Source organism: Delphinus delphis, chromosome 1 (assembly GCF_949987515.2).
Source record: "Delphinus delphis chromosome 1, mDelDel1.2, whole genome shotgun sequence".
NCBI classification, from domain to species: domain Eukaryota; kingdom Metazoa; phylum Chordata; class Mammalia; order Artiodactyla; family Delphinidae; genus Delphinus; species Delphinus delphis.
The window spans coordinates 18,097,047-18,124,611 of NC_082683.1; the positions used below are offsets into that span (position 1 = coordinate 18,097,047).

Below are 27,565 nucleotides of genomic sequence, written 5' to 3' on the forward strand. Positions count from 1 at the left end.
ACACGAACCCGTGTCCCCTGCATCGGCAGGCGGACTCTCAACCACTGTGCCACCAGGGAAGCCCGTCTACTGCACAATTTAATGCTACTGGGTTCCTGGGAGTCCCTGAGCCTTTGATGCCCCTGGGGACACGAGTGACGGGGGTGGAGTGGGGGCTGCCAGAGCGGCTGGGAAATTTCCTGGCAGGAATAGTTTACCTCAGAAAGAAACTGGCTTTTCTTCTACCCTGGTTTTAAAGTTTACCTGGGCCCTGAAGGGAATTCCACTCAAAATGCTTCTTAAAGTACTTGACGGAACTTGGGAGGTTTCAGACATCATCGGGAAGAAAGAGGCACAAGCTTGTTTCCTACACCAAGCCTGAGGCTTGGCCTGGTGATCCCGCCACTGGGCCAGGACAGGTGTGGAGGGGACAGGATGGCGGGGTCGCCAGCTGCTCTGGATATAGGCCATGGGCCCAAGGGACAGCCTCTCTGTCCAGACCTTTGGCTGGGCGTTGGGGAATGAGCTTCAATTCTGGCTGGACTTCACCATTAAATTCATTTCCCTTTTCTATGATTTAATTCTAGGAGAAAGCTCTAGACAGAGCCCAAGGCATGGAAGTCAGACAGCTCTGTCCTCAGATATGATGGCGCATGGCTAGATGGCAGCCCAGCAGAGACCTCACAACAGCCATGCCATCTCCAGCCCCACCCGCCCCAAACCACATCCCAGGCAGCACCCCTTCCCCCCACCCAAGGGCCAAGGTGGTCCCTTGGCCCTAGGCATCCTGGGCTTCAAAACTGCCTTCGGCTGAGACCCCTGTGAGTGTTTATAGAGTAGAGACCAAAGTCACTTCTGTAAAGCACAACAAAACTAGCCCTGTTTATAGAGCAGGGTATCTGTGACCATTCCTGAGAGGCCACTAACTTGGGGACCCAGGAAGTTGAGCCAATGACAAGGCCTGACTGTCCCCGGCTGGGCATTAGCTCACATTGGACCCCACCCCCAAAGAAGCCCACCTTCCAAGCTTCAGAAGCCAGTAGGTCAGCTCAGGAGCAATCCCATGGAGCCAACTTCATATTTGAGACCAACTTAATGCTACAAACTTAAAAAAATAAAAGTGCTGCCCAGCTGAGCCCCTGAGGAAACCTAGCTCCCTGAGGGTGGGTGCTGGGTCTCTCAGACCACCACCCCTGGCTGCCTCTCTCAGGAAGGTACAGCCTTGGTTCAGCCCAGAGCCCCCCACCCACCCCAAGCTGGGCGGGGGAGGAGAGCTGACTGCCCCATACCCAGCTGGGCTACGGGGACAATGTGGGATGGTCAAGTCTCTGGGGGATGGGGTGAGGCCAAAAGACCTTCTTAGGACCCTAAGCCGGAAGAGGTAACATGAGCCCGTCTCCCCATTAGCTGCCAATGTCTGGTCTGCCACGGAGACGCTCCCTGTCACCCCTTCAGCATCCTGTGATGCCACCAAGCCGTGGTCACTTCTGTCCCTGGGGGTCTGTGTGAGAGCTGGGGGGAAGGGGAGGTCCTTAAAGAATCACCCCCTTCAACAGATGCGGCAAAAAAAAATCCTTCCAGGGCAGGGGAGGACGATACCAGCAGCTCCCAGCAGAGGTGCTTCCTGGCAGTTTCTTATTTTCTGCTCACCCTTGTCCTTAGCGGGCCTGTCTCTACCGCCCAGGTCCTCAGTGTAAAACAGCCCCTGTCCCAGCAAGAGGCAACAACGGAGGAAAGGTGCCCACAGCAGCGGACAGCTGCTTCCATGTTCGTGCCCCAGTTTCCCCGGGAGCTCTTCTGGGCTGACTCCCTGGCACCAGCTCTGGGACAGAGGAGACCAGGAATCCCGCAGCCCCCGCTCGAGAGAATTAGGAGGCTGAAGTGCAACTGGCATTCCAGCAGACTGGACGGCCCCTGAGGCCCGGTCCCCCACTGCTGGGGGGAGTCAGGGAGTTGGCCTGGGCCCCTGCAAGCCCCGGCCTGCCCTTGGACCTGTCTGAGGAGACGTCTTCCTAGGAACTAGAACAACCTCCCTGCTAAAACTCAGGGAAGGCAAACAAACAATACTCAACCTGAAATAAATACAAAGGCATTAAGTGCTTCTTGATAAACTGAGGGTCCTAACTGCCCCTCTAAAGGCAATTGCGGGAACTCTCCTTGGACCTGGTCACCTCCCCTGTGGCCCTTCACATGAGAGATCAGAGGTCAGAAGACTGGCTGGGTCTTCCCAGGCCCAGTTTCCATGAAGGACAGGACCCAACCCCTGACAGGCTCCTTCCCCGTATCCTCCACATTCCCCCGACAGCACTGGCCGGCAGGTGGTAGGTAGGAAAGGAAAAGGGGGGACCCCCATACCCTGAGGGCAGCACCTCGTGTCACATCCTGTGCAGGCAGAGGGCCTGTCAGTCTGCCTGTGAGGAGGTAGAGACTGGAGGGGTTGCCGGGGCGCAGGCAGGGGCCATTCAGTTAATCAGCAGGTCCCCAAGGTCATAGGTGTCGAAGAGGTCACTGATGCCCTCCCCGCCGTCCAGGCCCCACAGGTAGTCGTCCTGGTCCAAGGGCGGGGAGAAGCTGATCAGAGGGGAGCTGCACGGCAGTGTCGGGGACAGGAACTGGTCCTCTGTCTGCTGCAGGAGTGGGTGTGGCAGCTCCAGCATGCTGTCGGTGGCCTCCAGGGGGACAAGGGACGGCGGGAGTGGTGGCAGGACCTGCTGGGACGTCAGCGCTGGTGCTGGAGACAAATCGACAAGGGTTATGTCTGATGCTGGTGCCCGAAAGCCTCTGGTCAGACCTCCGAGAACAAAAACAGCCTCTGGTCTCTCCTACCCTGGCTCACGCCTGACAGCACAGGACACCCTGCCCTTTCCCGCCCCAGCTCCAGCAGCCCCCTTCCTTCACCCACACTCTCTCCCCTCCCCTCTCCTGTCTCCACACCCACCCCCAGCTTCTGCAGTCACCCTACCCGCTTTCACCATCAAGGTCCTGGCCCCTGAAGTCACTATGTCTTTTTCCTGCATCATCAATTCCTCTCACTCTCCTAGATCATTCCTGTCAATACACAGACATCCTCTAATAACTCTTATCTGTATTATGTTTTTTTGGACTCACCATGCAGCATGTGGAATCTTAGTTCCCCGACCAGGGATCGAACTCACGTCCCTTGCATTGGAAGCGTGGAGTCTTAACCACTGGACTGCCAGGGAAGTCCCTAATAACTCTGATCTTTAAAGAGCATTCTCCCCTGACCTCATGACTCTCTCCAATTACCAGCCCATTGTACTGCTCCCTTTCACAGTGAAGTTTCTTAAGAGGTACCCGTGCTCACTCCCTACTTCCCCACCACTATTCACACTTCAACCCACTCCAACCTGGGGTCTGTCTGAACCAGTGCCCTCCATGTTGCTAAATCCAGGGGTCAGTTCTCTGGCCTCATCCCATGTGACATTCCGGCAGAATCTGATGCAGTCGTTCACACCCTTCTTCTTGAAACATCTTCACTTGGCTTCGGAGGTACTAGATTCTCCTGGTTTTCTTCCTACCTCTTTGGCTGCTTCTTCCTGGTCTCCTTTCCTGGATCCTCCTCGTCTTCTCAACTTCTAAACCCTGAAGCCCAGGGGCTCCATCCTCCGATTCTTCTCTCCTCTGGCTGCACTCCTCGCCAGGTGATCTCAGCGGGCCCCATGGCTTGAAATCCGTCTCCAGATCTACTGCCCCCAAGTGGATGCCTCTGGCACAGACACCCGCCCCCCCCCCTCCGGCTCTGGGCTCCTGCTACATCGCTACTTGATGGCTATGGTAGGTCAGAACTCAGCACGTCAAAACCAAACTCCCGGGCTTCCACCAAACCTGAGTCTTCCCCCATTGTATTTAATGAATCCCCGCCCACTCAGTTGCTTAGGCCAGAAGGCCCAAGAATCACCTGTAATCCTGCCATTTCCCCGCATCTGACCCAGCAGCAGGTTCGGTCACCTCCACAACCAAATCAACCCTCTAAGCTCCCCGTCTCTCTTCAGTCCCGCTGCTGTGATCTGCGGCTCGCCCCTTCCTCTCACCCAGGCCCCTGCAGAAGCCTTCTCACCAGTCACCTTGCTTTGACTCTTGGCCTTTGCAGTCTGTGCTGTGACTTAAAAATGGCTTAGAGGGACTTCCCTGGCGGTCCAGTGGTTAAGACCCCGCGCTTCCAATGCAGGGGGCGCGGGTTCGATCCCTAGTCGGGGAACTTAGATCCCAAATGCCAAGTGGCACGGCCAAAAAAAAAGTGGCTTAGAATAAAATCCAAGTTCCCACCAGGACTGAGCAGGCCCGGCGCGACTTGGTCCCGGCCTTCCTTCCTGGTCCCTCTCCCGCCTCCCTCCCATAGCTCACGCTCACCTCTCCAGACACACTGGCCATCACCTACTCTTCAGTACACCAGCTCATTTCCATTTAGAGGTAAGGACGTGATTCCCTACACAGGCACGTGGAGCAGGGCGCCGGAAATCTCCTGCCAAATACACCCTGATGCCCAGAATCTCACCATCTGGGTCGCTCCTTACCAGCCAAGCATTGCTTTGAAAATACAACCGTGTCAGTGTGCCAGACCGCCTGATCAACCTCGAGCTAGCTGAGTAACTGTGGACAAGCGACAACGTTCATAGGTCTCCGTTTCCTCACCCTAAAATGCGGATGATGATTATACCTGCCTCCGGTTGTTGAGAGGCTTAAATGGTAAGTGCAGATAAAGAACAGCTGGTCTGCAGGCTGTCCTTAAAAATAGTTCCCATTTCCCAAGGGCTTACTCCGTCAGCTCTGATCTCAAGGAGAGGCCTGTTTCACCTTCTTGGACACTCCAGAAGCCCCAGGGGGAGGCACTGTTGTTATGTCTACTCACAGATGAGGAAACTGAAGCTCAGAGAAGCCAATTAAATGTAGTATTTGAATGAAAAACAATCAAATGTTTGTTTAGCGCATCGCAGAGGCCTGCGTGTGTTAGAGTACGAGGCCTGGCTTGGGAGTGAGGAAGAGGCTGTGGGCTCAGTCCCCAGCCCCTCACCAGCTACGGGACCCGGCACCTCAGTTTTCCCAGTAGGAAAAATAAGGACCCACCACCCTGAGTTGTGGAAGCAGTAACTGAGCTATCACATGTGAGAGCCTTTACCTCAGGTCCGACCCCTCCCATCCATCCCTCCATCCATCCATCCATCCTCTCTCTCTCCCTCTTTCTCTGTCTCACTGTATCACACCCAGAAGAGAACTGCTCTTTGTAACATCTGTGCCTCCACTGCACCCTGAATGGCTCATGTTCACTTAAATATCTCCAAACCCACACATAACAGGTGTCCAGTTCACACAAGCTTTTAAAAAGTCACATTCACGCTGTATCATCACCTGAGACGCACCCAATAATCATGAGGGAGTTTTATTTAGTGTCCCCCTTTTTGGAGACGTGGGAACAGAGGCTCAGAGGGGTTAAAGTGACTCCCCCACAGTCACCCCATCAAAGGAGGTGAGATGCAGACTCACACTCGAGCGTCCCAACTTCAGCTCCTGTGCCCTCAGCCACATGTAGTTTTAAGTCAGAAAGTCACAGCCCGGAGAGATGTTCAATGACTCAGGTTCAGATTCGTCCCATTACAGATGAGGGAAACGAGGTCCCCAAACAAGAATGATTCCCCTGGTGGCGTCAGAACTAGGATGGGAGCCTGGGTCCTAAGACTGTAGTGGCCTCCTCTTTGGACCAGGCCCTTGGTGCTTGTATCTTGGTGCTTGTATCTTAGGCCAGAACATGGAGCACGTGCGAGTGCACGTGTGTGTGTGTACACCTTCTGGAAAACTTCCTCCTGCTCCTTTCAGCAGGGACATCACTAAGAGACCACGTGGCCAGGGCGAAGAGGGGCAGCAAGGGCATGGGCCCTGGCACAGAGCTGACTTCTGGGCTGGCCCCTCCGCCTACTGTTCCGTAAGCCTCTATCTAGGCTTTTCGGGCCTCAGCCTCTTAACTTGTACAACTGAGGTAAAATCCTTGTCCTTGCTTATGAGGTAGGGTCCTCCACCTCTGCCCAAGGTCTCAGATGACAACTGAAGGTTCTAACTCTGGAGAGCCGTGCACTTGTTGACAGTGGAGCAGCGAGAAAGCAGAGTGTGGGAGGAGGAGAGAGAACAGGGTGGGGCACAGGTCTGGACTGGGAGATAGGCACTGGGAGGTTCCCGGAGGGACAGATGGTCGGTTCAGGGACAGCCCTGGTCCTGGGACTGGGCTGGAACACAGGAGAGATGGCTAGAGAAGAACTAGGAGTCTGGGCTCTTGTCTGAGCTCTGCCACTAACTTGCTGTGTGACCTTAGGAAAGTCACTTGTCCTCTCTGGGCCTCAGTTTATTCATGTGTAAAATGAAGTGTTGAGTTAAATCAGGGGTCAACAAACTTCTGTAAAGGGCTAGATAGTATTTTAGGCTTTGCAGGACACGTATGGTCTCTGTCACACCGTCACTTGCCCTACGCCGAACCCCCAACTCTTTAAAAATGTGAAAACCATTCTTAGGTCATGGGTCATATAAAAACAGGCCAGATTTGGCCTGCAGGCAATAGTTTTATTAACCCTTGAGTTAAAGAAATGGAATGCAATCTGGGTTCTGTGGACACCTGCCTCCACCACCACACACACAAAAAGCTTCCTCCACCAGACCAGTTCTAGCTCTGCATTTGTTTAAAACACTAGGGCTCTATTTAGGGGAATTCTGCTGCTAAGAAAACAAAAGCGGAACACTGGCCTACATGGCCTCGAAGGATCCTGCCGATCTAACCTGATCTCAGTAAAGGGCAAAAACCATTCTGGGGGAGGGGCCTTCATAGGCTCCCATTTCTACTCCTGTCCAACTCCCAGTCTCCCTGGGGAGACCTCGGGGACTCTCCCACCTCTTTACTCCTTGGCAACGGCCTCATACTATTTCCTGCCCGGCATAGACAGCTTTTAGCTCTACCACCCACCTCCCAGCCACCGTCCTTCCTTGATCTGTTCTGTGCCTCGTGGAGAGAGCCCTGGGCTAGAGTGTGGAGACCAAGGTTCAAGACACAGCTCTGCTGCCTCCCAGCTAGGAGGCCTTGGGCAGGTCCCATCACCTCTGTTTCAGTTTATCTATCTCTAAACTGGGAACAATAAAACCTACCTCAAGAACCGCTGTGAGGAGTAATGTGATAATGGATGTACCTGGTACACAGTCGTGGTTAAAACACCTTAGTTATTATCTCCTAAGAAAGTGCTGAGCCTTCCTCAGAAAACCTATAATTTCCATTTACTATGGGCTTATTGAGTGTTAGGAGCTCTGCCGTTAGGAGCTGTTACAGAAGTAGCAGTACTAGTGGCGGTGGCCGTAATAATGATAATAATAGCTAACAGTTATTGCCAGGCACCGTTCTAAATGCTTTACCTATATTAACTCATTTAATGTTCACGAACTATGAAGTAGATACTATTAATTACTATGCCCAAATTACAGATGCATAAATTAAGGCAAAGAAAGGTAAAGTAATTTGTCCAAGATCATATAGCTGGTAAGTGGAAGAGGTGGGATTCAAACCCAGGCGCTCCTCTGCCCAGAGCAGCAACAGTCTCCCCACTGAGACAAGGAACGTGCATGTGCTTTATAAAGTGTAAAGGGCAATGCACACGTGTGTGGGAGAAGGACTGTATCCCCTGCTGCTGGGTAGAAGGTAGGTACCCAACAAATGCTGACAAGGAGGAGGGAAACTCTAAGGCTGGTCCCTCTCGGCATCCCTTGTCCCTCTGGACAGAGGGTCTCACCTGAGGATGCCGTGGATTCCGTGATTCCAGGGTTGATGGTGCTGCTGGGCTGGGTGGGGCCAGGGCTGGGACTGAGGGCAGAGGTGGAGGGGAGGGGCTCCTTGGCAGGACTGTTGGGCTCCTGCACCTCTTCTGGGCAAAGGTAGACTTCGATGGGCCCCTGCGTGCTCTTCAGATATATCTGCAGGTTCTCCTGGAGAAGGAAGAGAAGCCAGGTCATGGCTCTGGGCAGCTGGACTTACTCATGGCTCAGTGGGTATGGATGGACACATGAGGCTCCCACCATCCACATGAGCACGCTCGGCTCCTGAGCTGGGTGCTGGGCCTGCCCCATGTGGTCTGTGGTAGACATCTGTCTGGCCCCAAGACCCCCTTCTTTTAGGGAGAGTGCCTTGATTTTCCTTTGGGCAATCACTCCTCCCCCACTCTCAGGCCTGAGCTGGTATCATAAAAGCTATCTTTGCCACGGTAAGGGGAGAGCCCACCTGGGAACGGAGTTGGCCAGAAAATGGCAGAGTGAGATGGAGTGTGAAGCCACCTTTACGACACGGTTTGAGCCTCTGCATCCAGCCTTGCCTGCAATCCCCAAATCTCCCCCTGGACCTGTCACTTGGTTCCCCCCGGGTCCCCCTCACTTAAGCCAGTCGGACTTGGCTTTCTGTTATTTGTAACCAAGAGACTGACACTTGGCTTTCCTGCCCTTGCCTCCTGCCCACCTCGTACCCACAGCTTGAGCCACAACCGGCAACGCACATGCCGCTGCCGATCGCATTCAGGTGTCCACGCCTGCGCCCAGGCAGTCCCTTTGCCGGCCCCTATGGGCCTTATATAGCTTAATGCTTTTCCACTAAACAGATTATTTCTGGAGCCCTTATCAGACTCTGGGCTGGGGGTACCACATGGGTGGAACACGGCTTTGTGGAGGTTACACTGTAACAGATGAAGCAGAACATAATTATGTAATCACCAATATATCCCGGCAAATGGAGGTTAAGTGCGATGGAAAAGAACACGTGGTTATGAAGTCTGGAGGTAATCAGGGAAGGCTTCTTGAGGAGGTGATGTTCAAGTTGCGACCTGTAGGATGAATAGCCGTAAACCAGGCAGAGAGAGGGAAGAGCACTTCGGCTGGAGGGAATAGCGTGTGAGAAGGTCTTGTACTGAGGTCAAGCTTAGTGTGGTGGGGAAACGGCAGGCAGTTCAGTGTGGCTGAAGTAGAGACAGAAGGGGGTCAGCATGCGAGAGGAGGTGGGTGAGGTCAGAGCACAGACAGCCTCATAGAGAGTGTAAGAATTTTGGTCTTTAAACTAGGTTAACATGGAAGGATTACTGTGAGTACTGACATTGCTGTGCGTGAGTGCACGTGTGCTTGCGCATGGGAACGCAGGGGCTGGTGGGATGCGGAGAGGAACCAGGAACAGAGATTTTCTCCAGCTGGTACCTAATGCCTGATGCCCTTTCCAGCTTCCGCCACTTCTGCCCCAGCTTGGAGACCATCAGTCTTGCCATGGCCACCAGCATGGACCAGGGAAGCTTCGGACTAGGCAGTGCCTGGAACGGAAACTGCAGAGCTGTCTGGAATGTTCCTAACCCTGCTCTCCACTAAATGCTTCCCCTCTCACCTCGCTCCTGTCAGGCACTTCCAGTCTCGTCTGCGGAGGGGCCTTGACAGCGATCACCGTCTGCTCCTTAAAGCTGCCCACAGCACGGATGTCCTGGTAAGTCACGTAGGCCAGTGTAGGGGCAGGAGAGTCAAGAGAAGTGACTGTCTGGTCAAAATTAAAACTCCCGGCCTACTCGGAAGGGATCTAACCCACCTCTCAAAGACTCTGAACACCCCAAAACTGTAACCTGTTCTTTTAATCTCATAAACTACCTTGGACCCCTTTAGAAATGGGGGTATGAATCATTAAAAAAAATGCTGCCTTATATCAGCTTTTTACATAAAGGCTTCATCTACCAAGCTAGATTTTTAGCTCTGAGAGGGCAGGAAGACATGTCTTATTTCTTTATATTTCTCACAATGCCTACTATCCTTCCAGAAATACAAGGTCAGATCCAAATACCAATTAGATGGTCCAACCATTTGCAAAAAGTATATGTAAAGCCATTGCAAAGTCTATGCTCTTTGACCTCATTGTTTCAATCCTAGGAATCTAACCTAGGGAAATAAGTAAAAAACTTGAGAAAAGTTTCTATCTATAAAGATATTTGGGACTTCCCTGTTGGCACAGGGGTTAAGAATCCTTCTGCCAATGCAGGGGACACGGGTTCGAGCCCTGGTCCGGGAAGATCCCACATGCTGCAGAGCAACTAAGTCCGTGCGCCACAACTACTGGAGCCCGCACACCCTAGAGCCCGAGTGCCGCAACTACTGAGCCCGCGCACTCTAGGGCCCATGTGCCTCAACTACTGAGCCCATGTGCTGCAACTACTGAAGCCTGCGTGCTTAGAGCCCGTGCTCCGCAACAAGAGAAGCCACTGCAATGAGAAGCCAGGGCACAGCAACAAAGACCCAGCGCAGCCAAAAAATAAAAAAATAAAAATAAATAAAGATATTCATCACAATGTCACTTTATAAAACCGAAATCTAGCATTGATCTAAATGCCCATTCTAGGCCTTATCAACAAACCATAGTGGTCTGAGTAGGACATTCTCAAACCATTTAAATATTCCCTGGCGGTCCAGTGGTTAGGACTCTGCACTTCCACTGCAGGAGGCACGGGTTCGATCCCTGGTCGGGGAAGTAAGATCCTGCAAGCCGTGCAGTGTGGCAAAACAAAAACAAACAAACAAACAAAAATATATATGATGTTAAACCATACAAAACTGCAACATCAGCAATTTCATGTGGACCAACCAAATAGTTAGGAAGGACATGTAACAACATAAAAACCACCTATGGTAGTACACTAAGTGGAGAAAAGCAGAATATAAAACGTTGTATACAGCAGGTACACACAGTATTTAAATAACACACACCCTGTGTGTAGCTAAGGAATGATGGCTGTGTTCGGGTGGCAGCTCTTTTTTCTTTTCTCCATTTTCCAGATTTATAGAAATGTACTTGTCTTATTTTTATAATGAGAAAGTAACTTCAAGAGACCCAAGAGGAAAAGCCACTGAGGAAGGAAGAAACAGATATGCGAGACCCCTAGGGTGGATCAGTCCCTGCAGGGAGGTACTGCATCAACTCTGGGTAGTTATGAGCATGCAACAGGCCCCCTGCTCCCGGACCCCTTCCTCCCAACCAAAGAGGATATCTCTTGTTGGCCTTGTCCTCCGTCAGGTGCTTGAAGTGCAAAGAGCAGCTCTGGATGAGCTGGTCCAAGGCCTGCTCCATGCTCATTAGCTCCTTCAGCTCCTGCCCCAGCTGCTGCTGCTTCCCAGGCCGGGTGGGGTCTTCAAACAGTCCTCTGCCTCTGGGGACAGAGCAGTCCCCCAGTGTCAGTCTCAGTCTACATCCAGGGACCCCAACCCCAGGGCTGCTGTGCAAAGCTGCACAGACGATGTGGGCAAAACTCCAGGAAGAGGCCATTCACATGGTCTATGATGGTGCCTCCTGGCTTGTACAAATCAGTGGTCCTGCCTAGCTCCCAGGGAGCTGCCAGGGATTGGAACTTGATGTTTGGGGGTTGGGCTAGGGAAAAGAAACAAGTCAGGGCCTGACACCACTTTTGGGGGGCTTTCAACTCTACCCACCCTATGCCCCAGGCTCCCCCAAATGGCAGGGAGCTGGAGTGACCTCACTCCGGACTTCTCTGCCTGCGTTCTCTTAGAGTTCACGCCAGGGGTTGCAGGTCTGTTCTTTAAGACCTTATAGAAGTGAGGAACGGAGTCTGTAGTACTTATATCTCAGCTGGAAGGAGTCTGGGTTACTACTGCGCAGATCCCAGAGGACTTCCCTAAGTTAGAAGAGGGCAATATTGGGACCCCTGACTGAAGAGGATCTGGGGTCCTCTTAGCCTTTACACGTCCTATAAATCATTCTCTGACCCTGCCATGCTCTCCTAATACTACTTCAGCATATACACCTGCTCTTCCGTCCCCCTCGTAAATACATTGGCTCCACCCGCAGCGTGTAAGCTTATTGGATGTTGCCCTTCATTTCCCCCGCCAGCACTTGTGCCCATTGGATGTTGCTCTCAGGCCCGCCCCCTACATTCACAACCCCAGGGTATTGCCCCTGGCTCCACCCACAGCACGCGCACTCATTGGTGCCATCGGCCCCAGCCCAGGCACTCACACCCACTGGATGTTGTTCTTGGCCTTCTTGCGGATGAGCTGGATGCCCTCCAGCACATTGGTTATGTCGTAGATGCGCCGCTTCTGCACGTCCAGCACCTCAGCAGCCCAGTTAAGGTCCAGGACCCCATCCTCAGACTCGCTCAGGAGGTAAATGAATTTCTTGGTGAGCAGCCCCAGCGACGTGTCATAGCGAGTCTTCTCCCCAGGCGACTTGGGGGCTGACGAGGAAAGGCGCTCAGCCATTGCTCAGAGAGGGCCCCCTGGGGGACTTCCTCCATTGACCTGGACCCACTTTCCAGTTTACACCCTCCATGTAAGCACCCACTTTCCAGTTTACAGAGCACTGGGAGGGAGGGGGTCATTCACCACCATTGTTCAAACAGGGAATCTGGTAACTAGAGAGGCAAAGTGACTTGCTTAAGGTTTCACAATCGGGGGCAGCGTCGAGGCTGGAAACCAAATATTCTAACTCTTGGTTCGCACCTTTCCACCAAAGCTCAGGGCAGCCATACCGCCACCACCACTAACAACAACAAATGCTTACTGTGTGTAGCTCACTGTTCTAAGCACTTTCCATATATAACAAATTTAATCCTTACAGCGCCCTATAAGTTTGGTGTGTAACCACCCCCATTTTACAGGTGAGAATACTGAGGCACAGACAGATTAAGTAACTTGCTCAACTCACTCAGCTAGAAAGTGGCAAAGCTGGGACTTAAATCCAGGCAGTCTGGCTCCAGAGTCTCCCTTCCTAACCATTACCCTATCCTGCCAGTTATGTGAGGAATTTGGAATTAGGGTAGGGAGGGAATGACAAGAACATGTTTATAGACATGTTTTTTTCTTCCCTTCCAGTTTTATTGAGATATAATTGACATACAGCACTGACATACAGACTTGCTCTTTCTTTCTATGTGTCATGCAATGATTATCTGAGAGGAATCAGTCCTATTATGTCACATGTGGCAGGTTCATGAAAAAGGTCCCTTTCTTAATGAGGTCGATGTCACAAGACCACATCTCAGCTGCAGCATCTTAAACCACAAGAAGACTTTTGCAATCTAGTGACTTGCAAGTCATATAGCAAGTTAATGGCTAAACTAGTTGTGGAAACTGAATTTTAGAGAGTCTCAGATTCCTCTAGAAGGGGACTTTAGAATCCCTTAATAGATAGACAGCAAGTATTTGGCACACAGACAGTGTTGTCAATTCTTGCATTCATGGCAGACATTACTAACTGATTAGTGCACTTGGGGTCCTTCAATAAAGAGCTCTGGGCAGCCCCTACTAATCAGTTGGAGAGGAAACTTTCTTGCTATTCCCGATCTAGCTGCGCCTTGCTTTGCAGATGAGACAGCTAAGATTCACAGAAGAGGAGTGACCAGTCAGGTGAGAACAGAGTCCTGACCAGACCCTCAAGCTTGCCACCCAATAACATACCTTCTTTATTAGGTCTCTGTCCCCCTGAATTAGAATTCCTCCCTAACGCAGTTGCTTAAACTCCCTCCCAAACCAGAATATTGACCGAAAATATCAAGAGGCAGAAACTGGGCTCTGGTCCTGACTCCACCGACTAGCAGTGTGACCTTGGGTAAGTCACTGAAACTCTGAGTCTCCAGTTGCCTCATCAGTAAAAGGGGGATAATCCACCTGCCTGGCAGGATCCAGTGAGAAGGCACAGGAAACTGCTGTGTAAACCAGAAAGTGTGCTACAGATATTAGCCCTGGTGATCTGGGCAGGGCTGCTGCCCGCTGCCCCTCCCCACCCCACCTCCAGTCTCCTGAGCCTGCCCTTAGATAACCCATTGGCGTGGCTTACTTTTGGGGCTGGGGAGGCCATCCACTCTAATGCATTTCCGCTTGGGAGTCCGGAATTCAGGGACCACAGGCTTCCCGATCCCCTCCAGGTCCAGCTTCCTTTTGGCCTTGGGGAGAGAGAGGGGAGAGAGGCAGCGTTTGAGAATCATTCGTCCTTTAGCTTCTCCCCGACTTGGGGCCAAAGCACTGAGGCCACCAGCAGCCACCGCCTGCCTCAATTTGCCACCAGTCCTGGGTGAAAAAAGTCACTGTACCTGGTAAGGAAATATCAGTGACCTGAAAAATGAGCTTTCAGGGGAAGGAAGTCCTATTTCTGAGGGGCACACAACACTCCCATCTTCCGAGGCCCAGGCACTTGAGACTACCAAAGCCAGTCTGGGTTTTAATACAGGCTTCCTTAATAACTGGACCCGACACCCGCCTCTCTACCCCCCTCCCCCAGGCTGATACAGTGAGGAAGGAGAGGGGAGGGCCTGAAGCACATCAGGCTGGGGAGAGCGTCCGCACCTCCACTGCAGAAGCAGCTGGCTCAGCCAGACTGGGTGCCCATCACAGGCTCACAGCTGGCCCTTATCAGGGTGGGGCTGGGCATCCGCCCAGGCCCAGGGGACTTCCTGGCTCAGTGCCACACCCCAGGGAGGTGTCCACATCGGGAAGCAGTGCAAACATCCCCCACCCCGCCGTTTGGGCTCCAGCTCAAGGGCCCCAGGGCCTCCTGAATAGACTCTATTTGCCATTCTTTCTTTGCTGAGAGGGGCAGACAATGAATCCTTCCCCTGTGTCTTAAGGACAAGCAGCTGAGGTCCCCCTGCTCCCCCCTCCCTGTTCCCGCCAAGCTTGGGAAACACCTGCTGGGGAAATCAAACCACAGACCCATCTGCTCCTCTCCACCCCACTGCCACCCGGCCTCAATTACGCCCAGAAGCTGGGCTGGCCCGGAAGGGGCCTCTCTCCTTGTTAGGGCTGGGCAGAGGCAGGGCTGGGGCACTGGGGCACAGGTCAGGGACCCAGGCGTGAATCTCCCTGCTCCTTCACGGGCTCGCTGTGTGACTTGAGGAAATGCGCCACATCTAGGAGCCTCAGTTTCCTCCTCTGTAAAATGGGGTGGAAAATACCCACCGCCAGGGGCTGTTGTAAGGATTCAAGGAGATAACGTTTGTAAAGCACTCAACCCGTGGCTCAGCGTTCAGTAGGTGTTCAGGAAATGCAGAGTCCCTTCCCTAAAATCCAAACTCGGCCTCTTCCTAGACAAACTATTCTGGGGGTCACTGAGCTCATTTCCTTCTTCCCTTCCCCCAGTCACCCAGACACCCCTACCTTAGTTGGGACAGAGAGGTCTATTTTAACTTTTGATGGTGAGGTCATGCTCAGCAGGGCTGAGACTTCTAACCGCTGCTGAGCACAGGTGGGCTGACACGTGTGGGAGGTAGTGATGGCTCTTCCTTCTGTCAGCTCCCTTCCCCCTTCTCATGCCTCCTTCAGGAAGTCTTCCTGGACTGATTTGAGGAGCCCTGCTCCTGGGTTGGAGGAGCCTGGATAAGAGGATCCTCCCCTCCACCTCCACCCAGACCTGGACATGATCCAAACACCACATCTCCCTGCTCATTCCTCTTTAAGTCCTTCTGGAAAATATTCCTTTTCTAACCTCCCAGCCTGTGAGATGCTAGATTCTAGGGAAAGTGACCTGCTCTAGTCCCATCTTGTTTAGAGGAAAAGTCCTAATCATTCACTGAGACCTTCCACCTGCCCTAGACCAAGCCCCAATGTTCATCACCTCACTGAATCTTCCCAACGCCATGAATCCCAATTTTACAGCTGAAGCAACTGATACCTGGTGAGCCCAGGACAAGGAGAGGAAGGGAAGTCAGGCTGAGTTCTACCTGAGGCAGGGGTGGCAGCCCAGAGTCTCCCCAGCCCCACTCACATTCACCTGACGGAAGCCAGCCCCTACTGAGTTCACAGAACACACCAGGAAGAACCTCACTACCTGCAGAGCAGGGAGGCGGGGAGGGCCTTGAACGGAGTACCTGTGCAGGGCCTATCACGTGCTCATCAGTCCTAACTCAGTACTGCACTCTCTCTCAGTGGACGAGAAATGGAGACTCATAGAGGTTAAGCCACGTGCCCAAGGCCACACAGACAAAGAGCAGAGCCAGAGTTTGAACCCAGATCTGTCTGACTCCAAAACCAGGTATTGGGCTGTTCAGCTCCATGCCATACACGTTGCCCCAGAACTTGCTGAAATTTGAGCCGAGGCCTGGTTATGTCCACCGGCCCCCATCACTTTACTTCACACAGACACACACACTGGCCCCCTCCCTTTTCTTCCTCTCCTTCACCCTTATCCTGCACTGTCAGGGTCCCTAAGCAGCAAACTGTCCCCCAGCTGAGGACATCTCTCTGACACCTCTGAGCACTGCCCAGAGAAAAGTCAGCTCATCATGGATGGGCCTGAGCCTGCAGAATGGAAGTGGCAGAGGACAAGCCCAGGAGGACAAGGACCAAGGAGAGGCTGAGCACAGGCCTTGGAGTCAGAGCTGCCTGGGTTCCCATCCAGGCTGGGTGAGCTGGGCAAGTCCGCTGACCTCTTGAGCTGCACCTGTAAAAGGGGGTGCTCTGCTCCTCCCTCCTGGAGGATTCAGTGAGGGGGCAGCAAAGCGCTTGCTCACGCGGGGGAGCTGCGATCACTAATGCACCAGGGCCACCACCGAGGGGGAGGTTCAGGGCTGAGCTGAAAAGCGTCAGGGACGTGCTGAGGGCAAAGTCCAGGTCGGCTCCAACCTGGCCCTCTTAGGCAGACCCTTTGGCTGTTTCTTAAAGGCCTGGTTAAGATTCGAGCCCACCGTGCCAACCCCGAGAGAGAAGAACGGAGCTCCTTCCTCAGGCAGCCCTAGAAGTGAGAGGGCCAGAGGCCCCAGACACCACCCCCTTGCAGGCAGCCAGGTGAGGTAACCGGGGCTCAGAGGGGAAGTGACTTGCCGGAAATCACACAGGGAGTGGAGCCAGGTCTCTCCTAAGCCCTAAGTTAGACAGTGGGGGTAGGAGCCAGTGGAAGGAGTTGAGAGCCTTGCTTCCAGATCCCCGCTCTGCCTCGTGGTGGCCTGGGAGGGACTCTCTGCCTTGCCTCCCTAAGCCTACATTTCCTCATCTGACCCACCTTGTACGGTTGTTCATTAAAATGTTCATTTTCTTCCCTGGTTCTCAGAGGAAATTTGGAAAAGACAGACAAATGAAAAGAAAAGGAGAACTCTGCAGAATCCCACCCTCTTCACAGGTTCCTGCAGGAATGACACAGAGTGAGGCCATGTGCCCGGCTGGGGCAGGAACATCCCACGCCTCCTCCAGAGGTGCCGGAAAGAGCTCTAGTCAGGGAGTGAGGAGACCTGGGTTCCCGCCTTCATTCTGCCGTTGATCTTGGTCACCGTCCCTGGGCAGTGCCTAAGGTCCCTTTAAACAGCAGTTCCCCAACAAATCCTGCTCACCCTGCACTTTGCAGCCTGGGCACAAAACAAGTGGCCACACCCAGGGTTGGGTTTGGAGCTGCTCCAGGTCACACCCTGTTAAAATGAGTAAGCAGGGGGCCAAGGCCTGCCCACCGGGTTTTGGGGAACAGGGAAGCCAGGGACTGACAGGAAAGGGGGCTCTGGGCCCCAGAGGCCTGTAGGGTGGTCTGATGCAAAGAGATGCTCTCGCGTCTTGGCGTAGGACTTGGACAAATGACTTCATGTCTCTGCTCAGGTTCCTCATCTGTAAGATACCTCATCCCGGGCATCTTGGCATCTTGACCAAGATAAGGAATGTGAAGAGTGCCAAGCAGTGCCTGGCACACGAGAGGCATTCAGTAAAAGAGCCATTCTTGCTGTGATCACTGAGCCCCTCCGGGAGGGAGGTACAGACAGATGCACTCAGCTCCTCTGGGAGGGAAGCAGTTCAAAACCACAGCTGTTACTGAAACTCTGCCGGGTCTCCTGAAAGCAGCTGGCCAGAGGAGAGACTGGGCCCACCACTGAGCACCCTCCCTGGGGGCACCCAGCTCCTAAATCAGGTGGTACTGGGGAAAGTCAAGGCTGCAGAGAAGAGACTAATAATGATAACCTGCCCTGTGGGTCATATATTTCCCTATATGATCTTGGACAGGTCACATCCCCTCTCTGAGCCTCAGTTTCCCCCTGCAACATGGAGCTACTAAAACCATCCACTTCATAGGGTAGAAAACTATTTTAGACTGTAAAATGCTGAACTAAAGATAAGTAAAAACTCCCGGTTATCCTTGGCTGCTTGACTTGTAAAATAGGAATAGCACTCCTGCCGCCTTCCTCCTAGTTGGAAATAATGTACAGGAAGGGGTTCTGAAAGTTTAAAGCCTTGAGCATTGGCAAAGCAGGATTCCAGTAGCAGGGAGTGGGGCTCTCTGCCTGCAGCCAGCGGTGGCTGGAGGCCAAGCCTGCTGATTGACACAGGTCAGATCAGTGCCTCTAGGGCAGAGGGGGTGGTCTTCTCCCTGTACTTGAACTTAACTCACCACTCACAACAAAGCCAACCTACAACATCCCCATCTCCCCTTCCTGGATCCTGCTTCCAAAACCCAGGACCTGGAAGAGACTTGAGATGAGTTAGTCCCACAGCTACTCCGTGCACGCACACATTTTCAAGACAAGGAAACTGACGCCCAGACCAGGGCCAAGACTTGTCCAAGGACACACAGTGAATTAGCGGCAATCAGGACCAGAAATCAGGCTCTCTAACTATCACCCCCACCTCCCAGGGCTCTTCCAACTCCACCCCACCCTATGGTTGTTTCGATTCTCACGGGCTCCAGGAATTCCACTCCCAAAAAACACACCCTGTGCCTGGTGCCACCACACTTTGGGCCCTCCCTGGCAACGGTCCTGCCGCTTTGAGAAAAGAACAGTCAATCTGAACAGGAACCTCAGAGGGCTGCCCCCACCTTGCACCTGCTACTGGCTGTCTGGGACAGAAGACGGCCTGGGGGAGGACCTAGGGCAGATAATTGGGAAAGAGTTGGCCGGATGGAAAATGAGGCGTCTCAGCCAAACTGGACCTGAGAGACCTCCCCCTATTTTAAAGCCCCCATGGTATCCCCAGGCTCAGTTCTGTGCTTGGACAATAGCAGGTGCTCAGTACTGGTTTCTGGGCCAAACAATGAATGAAAGAATGAATGAATGACAGCAAATTGACTCCGTAGACTTCCCCAAGGTCACAGGGTGCACTGGGCGTAGGGCGTTGGGTCTCCACACTCCTGATCCAGTGCTCATTCCATTCCACCCCAATGGATGAGGTTATTTCATCCCAAGTCTGAAAATGAAAGGCTCTTCTACTTAGATATTGGGGCAATGGGTTGTTCTGGAAGCTGAAAGCTCCCCTTCTCCCTCCCCAGACTCGACCTGCCTCACTCAGACAGCTCCCAGGCGTCCCTCCCGCCCGTCCCACCCCCGTAAAAGCAGAGAGGAAAGCGGTGCGGGGGCGGGGGCGGGGTGGTCCCCAGCATTACCGGCAGCCGGCCAGCAGGCACGCATCGCACAGCTTGGCCCTCCGGTCCGTGGGGGGTGGCGTCGAGGCAGGTGCCCGGCGCCGCAGCAGGAGGCACAGTCTGCGGGTACAGCTGGGTGTAGTAGGTGGTGGTGGCCGGGCAGAGCTGAGGGCTGCTGAGGCCGGGCGGCCACAGCTCCGTGGGGCTCATCGCGTGCAGCCCCTTGGGGGGTGGCCCCGCGGCCGGAGCCAGGGCCCGCGGCCCTCGCAGCATGGCGAGCGCAGCGCCCCCCTCCCCAGCCGGGCCTGGCGCGCCCGCCGGCACCTGCGGGCTTCGGAGCCCGCGGCGGCTCACACGGCCCGCGGCATGGCGCGGAGGCCGGGCAAGGCCGGACCCTCCCCTCCTGGCCCGCCGCCGAGCCGGGCAGTGCTTGGAGATCGCCGCTTGGAGATCGCCCCGCGCCGGCGGCGGCGGCGGCGGCGGCGGCACGGCCAGGGGATGCCCCGCCGCGAGGGCTGCTGCGACCAGCAAGGGCCCCGCGCCCCCTAAGGCTTCGGCACCTGGGGTCTGGCCCCGTTCGGGAGTGGTCTCTGGGATGCCCACGGGCTCAGCAGAAACGCGTTGCGCTCGGACGGGGGAGGGGGACCGATTGCACCGACTCCCTCTCGCCTCGCTCTCGAGTCCTTGAGCTTTTCTCTTTTTTTTTTCTGCTTTTTTTTTTTTTTTTTTTAGCGCGAAACTGCGTGCCGCGAAATTCGGATCTCCCGCGGAAAATGCCGCGCTTCGGTTGGTCGCTGCAACAGGCACAGGCTCCACCCCCCGGAAGGACCCGTCCCCGAGGCGGTGATTGCAACACGAGCTGGATGCTTAAAGGGGACGCCACAGCTGCTGTCGCCCGGCGCCCGCCCGCGCTGACAGCCAGAGAAACAGACTGGGAGGGTGGTTCCCTCACAGAGCTGAGGACTGGGCCCGAATTCCCTGGGGGTGGGGGCAACATTTTGGCGCGGAGTCTTGACCTGAGCCCAGACCCAGCACTACATTGCCCAGGCCACAGACCTTTTGCTAGTTTGCATTATAGGTCAGCCAACGATAACATATAGGTATTTATATCGTTTTACCCCCCCGCTAAAATGAAAGCCAGGAAACTGTTCTCTTTCTTGGCAAGGGGGCTGAGGACGGAGCCTAACGTTTATACCTCTTCATAGGGGGTACTAACGTCAACTGAGTGCCCACAGTATGCCTAGCACTCTGGAGATGATTACATCTTATTTAATTTGAGCCAACAGTCGTCAGAAGAGGAATGATGATCTTCGTGGTAAAGATGGACAGTCTGAGAGGCTAGGTAACTTGCCCAGGGTCACACAGAGAGATTCGCTGATTTGAGTTCAGTCTGGGACAGGCCCGGTCCTGAGCCCTTGCTTGTTCCAATAAGAGGCTCCTTCCCTGCTCTCCCAAGCTGTGCCCCTTGCAGGCTTGGGTGGGGGTCCAGGGTGCACAGTTCTGATTTGTTCACAGTTGTATTCCCAGAGCCCAACACTCAGTAAATATTTGAACATCTCCAGGCTTCTCCTCAACAATCCTTTTGTCACGGGTCTTCCCTCCCTCATTGCCGATAATCCATTTACATTCCTCATCTCTCCAGTTTAGAGACGTCAAGGCTCAGAGAAGGGACCTTGGCTGGTGAGTGGCAGAGCTGCTAAAAGCTGCTTCTTAATTCCAGGTCTGCTGATTCCTGCCTGTTGCTGTGTGATTTTTATGCAAGGCTGAGCCTGGCATTCAGAGCCCTTCCGAGTCAGTCCCCAGCTTAATACCTGATCCTCAGATCTGGAGGATGAGGTAGCAATAATGCATAGTGGTGAAGAGCCCAGACCTTGAAGTAGACAGCCCTGGGTTCAAATCCAGGCCTGGCCACTTTGCTAACTGTGTGACCCCAGGGAAGTTTTGTAAACTCTCTGAGCTTGGTTTTCTTATCCCTTACCACTCACTTCATAAGGTTGTGGGGAAATCTCATGAGATAATGCATGTAAAGCACTCAGCACAGAGTGTGGTTCATAAGGAACCCCAAGAAATGGCAGCTGTGGTTACATCTCTGGCCTTATCTCCAGTACACAGACCCCTTTACTCCTGTCTACACATTTCACTGGTCTTTCATGGCCCAGTTTATTTATTATTATTATTTTATTTGAAAGAAAATAGACTTTATTGCCCAACAATTAAAACCATTTGAACATGTATTTTTCTACATAACTTATTGAGGTGATCAGTGTTCACTAAAATATTAATTTTCATCATTTGCTTCAATTCATGTCTTCTTGACCAATTCTTCATTTTTCTTTCCAAAATACTGTATGCCACACCTTTCAGGCAATGAATTTTTAAACACCACAGCCAAGGACTTAAACATTCATCTGCAAGTCCCTATACGCTTATTACATGCAGTTGTGCTCCCAGTGGTTTTCTCACAGCCATCCTCTACAACAAGTTTTTGGAAAACACTTATCATGACAACCTTCATTCACCTTCAACTCATAGGCTCTGTTGCACCTTGAAGAGCCTGGTGACAGGCCTCCAGGCGCTGCTGCCCTGCCCACACAGCTGATGGTGTCTCTGATGCCTTCTTTCCTTAGTGGCCACATGGGAAAAAGCTTCATAGCCTAGCTTAAACATCACCTCCTCCAGGAAGCCTTCCCTGCCTGCCTCCCCTCTCCCAGTCAGAGTGCCTCTCGCCCTCTTAGGACCCTTCGTGTGTTCTGCCTCAAAAAACAAGGCTTTGTTTTCATGCCTGGTTTATCTGTTGGGTTCTAAGCTCTCTCAAGGGACCAGGTGATATCTCTCTCTGAATGCCCCTCAGCATCTACGGCCTGGCGTGGCATGCAGAAGATGGGAAATAAATATTGATTAAATGATTCATTCATCTTCCCAGCAAAGAGTGGCAGAAGTTAATGAGATTTGAAGTCAGAGGCTCAGCAGGCCCAGATTCAAGTCCCACTCCCCACCTGCCATCTGAGCGCCGCTGGACAGGCTGCTGGTCTACCTCTCAACATCAATTTCCTCAACCATCAAATACCGATAATGCTTCCACTTAGCCGATGTCACAGGACATCAGGGATATCATTAAGAGGATGATGGTGATGATGATCGTTAATATTTACAGAACCTACTGTGTGCTGGGCTCCAAGCACTTGGGCATCTCCTCTGATCCTCACGTCACCCCTCTGGGACAGGCACTATTATTAACCCCATTTTACAGATGAGGGAACCTGGAAGGAATTGTGGCAGAATAGGTTTGGGGAAGGAGCAGGGCCTCAGGGCCAGGAAGGGAAATGGGGGTAGCAGGGTGGGGCTGGGACGAAAGAAGGGAGCCAGCAAGGGGGCCGTGAGCCAGCTTTCCATAGTTGAGAACCAGGCAGCTGGGGCTGGCTTTAGAGTTTCACTGCCTGGGAACTAATTCCTGCCAGAGGTGTGAGATGCAGATCTGCACTGGGTCACCCTGAACGTGAATTCCTGCCACATCCATTCCTAGTGTAGGGCTCTTAGTCAGGTTGCTGGATCTCTCTGAGCCTCAAATTACTCATCTTTGAAATGGGAATGGCAAAGTGACCTTTCCATTTACCGTGAAGATTCCATAAGGGATTGGATATAAAGTCCTCAGAGGGGTGCGTAGCAGGTATTTAATATATTTTCACTGAGATTTGTGTGAGATGGACTGAAGAGGCCCTCACATGGAACTGAATTAAAATACTTGCAGTTTTCCCTTCACGCCCTACACTCTCCCATTTCCCAGGCTTGGCCTCCATGGCTCCACATCCACAAGGCCTCTTCTCCCTCCCAACCCCAAGTGACAAATCTGACCCGCCCTTCAAGGCCCAACTCAAATGGTGGCGTGACAGGAAAAAAGAGTCTGAAGTCAGACATCTTCAAAGTCCTTGGGAACACGACCCATGCTGTGTTTTCACCTTCATGTCCTCCTCCCTGAGAGTGCCGGGCACACAGTAGGTCTGCAGTAAGTGATGATGGTGTTACGAGCTCACGTTTCCTGAACACTTCCTCAGTGTAAAGCACCAGACAGGCACTTACATGCGTTACTATATTGAAACCTCCCAACTATCCTATAACGTAGGTACAAGAAGGAAACTGAGGCTCAAACATGTAGGGGATTTGAGCAAGGGTTGGTTAAAGAGGAAACCAGGATCTGACCAGGATCTGAACTCAGATCTCTATCTCCCAAGGCACTGAGCCACTCTTTTTTTTTTTTTTTGCGGTACACAGGCCTCTCACTGTTGAGGCCTCTCCCATTGCGGAGCACAGGCTCCGGACGCACAGGCTCAGCGGCCATGGCTCACGGGCCCAGCCGCTTCACGGCACGTGGGATCCTCCCAGACCGGGGCACAAACCCGTGTCCCCTGCATCGGCAGGCGGACTCTCAACCACTGCGCCACCAGGGAAGCCCACTGAGCCATTCTGAACAAAGAACTCAGCCCCAGAACCAACCCCATTGAAGGAGGGTATGTTCTGCCGGTGAACCCAGAGTTCCAGTGCTGCAGGCATCGTTGGGGGTGGGAGGAGTGTGCCCACAACTAGATAAGTTAGGGATGCTTAGTCCCATTTTCCAGATGAGGAAGCTGAGGCACGGGGGACATTAAATGAGACGGTACAGCTGGTAAGGGAGAAAGCCCTGTTCCAGCCAGACCCAAAAGCCCTAGAAAAGTCCCCAAACCAAAGCAAGCTTCCATCGCAGCTGGTGTACCTCATCCCTGGTATATCTTCTCCTGAAAAATGCCTCTGATACCTTCTACTCAAAGCCCTACTTTGCAAAATATGAATTGCTTGATAGAAACTTCCTGAAGGCACAGACCTCCTGTTCTGGGGCTCCCCACTGCGTTACCTGTTCACATAAATCCAAAATCAGACAGAAGCCAAATCAGAGCTGTGGGAAGGACGAAGGAAAAAATCTCTGCTCCATCATATTTGTGCTTCTCTGTAAAGTCTTTTCCAACTATTCTAAAATGTGTTACTTTGGTAATTGGAGAGAAAAAGTTGTTTTTTTTTTTTAAAAAAAAGAAGGAAGTTGCTGCTTCAGAGAAGTTCTGCTATTGATAATGATCCTTTCACTGGAAAACTGTTGGAATGTGAGGTTCACAGGTGCTCTGGACTGGCACATAGTAAATACTATATGAATGTTTCTTAAGTAAGTAAAACTCTGGGCCCTGACACTCCGTAAGCTGTGGGCTTTTGGGCATATCATTGCACTACTCTGAGCCTCAGTTCCTTCACCTGAAAAGTGGCGCAAATCATGGCTTCCTCATAGAGCTGTTGTGATAGTTGAAGTAAATCTGGGATGGTACGAGAATGTGCTCTGTGTGTGTGTCTGTGTGTGTGTGTGTGAACACGTTTGGCATAATATTACCAAAATGTATTGAGAAGATAAAGTATTTGAATGGACAATTCTCCAAAGAAGACATACAGAGGCCAATAAGCACATAAAAAGGTGCCCAATATCATTAGACATTAAGAAGTGAAAATCAAAGCCACAACAAGAGGGACTTCCCTGGTGGTCCAGTGGTTAGGACTCCGCACTTCCACGGCCGGGGGCATGGGTTTGATCCCTGATCAGGGAACTAAGATTCTGCATGCCGCGCGGAGAGGCCAAAAAAAACCCCCACAAGATTCACACATACTAGAATGGCTTTAATCAGAAAGAATGACAGGGCTTCCCTGGTGGCGCAGTGGTTGAGAGTCTGCCTGCCCATGCAGGGGACGCGGGTTCGTGCCCTGGTCCGGGAAGATCCTGCATGCCGTGGAGCGGCTGGGCCCGTGAGCCATGGCCGCTGAGCCTGCGCGTCTGGAGCCTGTGCTCCGCAACGGGAGAGGCCACAACAGTGAGAGGCCCGAGTGCCGCAAAAAAAAAAAAAAAAAAAAAAGAATGACAATAACAAGTATTGGCCAGGACATGTAGAAATTGGAGCCCTCATATATTGCTGGTGGGAATGTAAATTGGTTCAGCAACGTTGGAAAACGGTTTGGGAGTTCCTCAAAAAGTTATACACAGAGTTACCATATGACCTAGGAATTCCACTCCTAGATATATTCCCAAGAGAACTGATGTTTTCATAGCAGCATTATTCATAATAAGCAAAACTTGGAAACAACCCAAATGTCCATCAACTGATGACTGCTTAAATAAATATGGTATATCCATACAGAGGGATATTATTCAGTCATAAAAAGAAATGAAGGGGACTTCCCTGGTGGTCCAGTGGTTAAGAATCTGCCTTCCAATGCAGGGGATGTGGGTTTGATCCCTGCTTGGGGAACTAAGACTCTTACAAGCCGTTGGGCAACTAAGCCCACACGCACAACTAAAGATCCTGCATGCCGCAACAAAGATTCTGCATGCTGTGACTAAGACCCGAGGCAGGCAAATAAATAAATTAATTAAAACAAAACAAAGCAAAAAAGAAATGAAGTACTGATACCTGCTACAATGTTGTTGAGTCTTGAAAACATTATGCTAAGTGAAAGAAACCAGACACAAAAGGCTACATATTATATTATTACATTTATGTGAGGTGTCTAGAATAGGCAAACCTATAGAGACAGAAAGTTGATTAGTGTTGCCCGTGTGGGTCGGTTTCATTTTACAGATGAGGAAACTGAAGCTTAGAGAGGCTAAGTTCCACTATGCCCACCTATCTGTGTGACTTTGGACTGACTGGTGGCTTCACCTCCTAGAGGCTTCGTTTTCTCATCTATAAAATGGAGGTGATGACGAGCACCTGAAAGGGTGGTTGCACATCCTTCATATTTCTTAGTTCATTTTCCCTTCTCTCTGGCCTTTGGGTGGAAGCTGGTGGGGTTGAAGGGTTAAGGCTGCCATCTAGCGGTGAACTCCAGTACCTGCCCAAAGCCTGCGAGGCTATCTATTAACAAGTTAACCCCCTGTGGACTTAGGGAGGAGAAAAAGAATGTGAAAGATGCAGCCCCGCTGGGAAGGCCAGGGCTACCAGATTGGCCAAATTCTTTCCAGATGTTTCCAGACCCTGTAGATGTTTTTCACAGATGTTGAGTCTTGTGGGTCTCATTGGAGGAGGACAATCGGATTTAGGTTCCTGTAGAGGTGTCCAGAGGAGCTTGGGGAAGCACAACCTACAATTCATGGGATTATCAATTTATTCCCTCCTTTTCCCGAAGGAACTCTTTAGGGTTTTTAAAAAAGATTTATTTATTATTTATTTATTTATTTTTGGCTGCGTCGGGTCTTAGTTGCTTGCAGCACGCACGATCTCCGTTGATGCATGCGGGATATTTCGATGCTGCACGTGGGCTTCTCTCTAGTTGTGGCGGCGGGTTTTCTCTTCTCCAGTTGTGGTGCACAGGTTCCAGAGCGTGTGGGCTCTGTAGTTTGAGGCATGGGGGCTCTCTAGCTGAGGTGAGTGAGCTCGGTAGTTGTGGCACGCGGACTTAGTTGCCCCGTTGCAAGTGGGATCTTAGTTCCCTGACCAGGGATCGAACCCACGTCCCCTGCATTGTAAGGCGGATTCTTTACCACTGGACCACCAGGGAAGTCCCCCGAAGGGACTCTTTAAAACACACATTTGCTTATGGTCTTGCAAATAGCTCCCAGCATGGCCTGACCACCCCACCCCCTGCCAGCCCCTCTGATCTTCAGCATCCTTCACACAGGGACCTTAGGCTCTCATAAAACACACTTTTTCCGACAACCCCTCTGACCTCCCTGCTCTCCCTGTAAGCTCACGGTATTCTCTCTGCTTGGGATGCTTCTCTCCACCTCTTCTACCAGGAAAAAAAAGGTCTGCTCTCAGACACAAGTTTCTCAGATACACAGCTCATTTAGAATGCTGTATACCCCATATGCACGTGTGATCTCAAACAATGCTTAGTAAAAATGGGTGTATTTTCCATTGACAGATGAATGGATAAAGAGGATGTGGTACATATATACAACTGAATATTACTCCTCCATTAAAAAGAATGAAATAATGCCATTTGCAGCAACATGGGTGGACCTGGAGATTATCATACTAAGTGAAGTAAGTCAGACAAAGACAAATATAATATGATATTGCTTACATGTGGAATCTAAAAAAAAGATACACATGAACTTATTTACAAGACAGAAACAGACTCACAGACTTACAGAATGAACTTATGGTTACCAGGAAGGAAGGTGGTAACCAGGGGGTGGGATAGATTGGGAGTCTGGGACTGACATGTACACAGTGATATATT

The 27,565-nt window shown here is 52.1% G+C and overlaps 1 protein-coding gene across 1 annotated transcript; it reads right to left on the reverse strand.

Annotated features, from left to right (window-relative positions):
- Nucleotides 1-726: 726 nt before the first annotated feature.
- E2F2 (E2F transcription factor 2) lies at nt 727-19,653 on the reverse strand. The gene is made up of 7 exons (XM_060015916.1): nt 19,337-19,653; nt 13,826-13,931; nt 12,005-12,224; nt 11,022-11,180; nt 9,380-9,494; nt 7,758-7,950; nt 727-2,710 (listed from the first exon to the last, which is right to left on the reverse strand). The coding sequence occupies exons 1-7, from the start codon at nt 19,586-19,588 to the stop codon at nt 2,442-2,444; spliced, it is 1,314 nt and encodes a 437-aa protein (XP_059871899.1). The 5' UTR covers nt 19,589-19,653; the 3' UTR covers nt 727-2,441.
- Nucleotides 19,654-27,565: the final 7,912 nt, after the last annotated feature.

What these genes read in the sequence shown, in the direction of transcription:
- E2F2 (XM_060015916.1), bottom strand. Translation starts at nt 19,588, where the DNA reads ATGCTGCGAGGGCCGCGGGCCCTGGCTCCGGCCGCGGGGCCACCCCCC. An exon ending in GAGGACAAGGCCAACAAGAG is followed by an intron (nt 9,495 to 11,021) that starts ATATCCTCTTTG and finishes TCCTGCCCCTAC; the next exon opens with ACTGGCCTACGTGACTTACC. An exon ending in GGAATCCACGGCATCCTCAG is followed by an intron (nt 2,711 to 7,757) that starts GTGAGACCCTCT and finishes ATTTGTCTCCAG; the next exon opens with CACCAGCGCTGACGTCCCAG.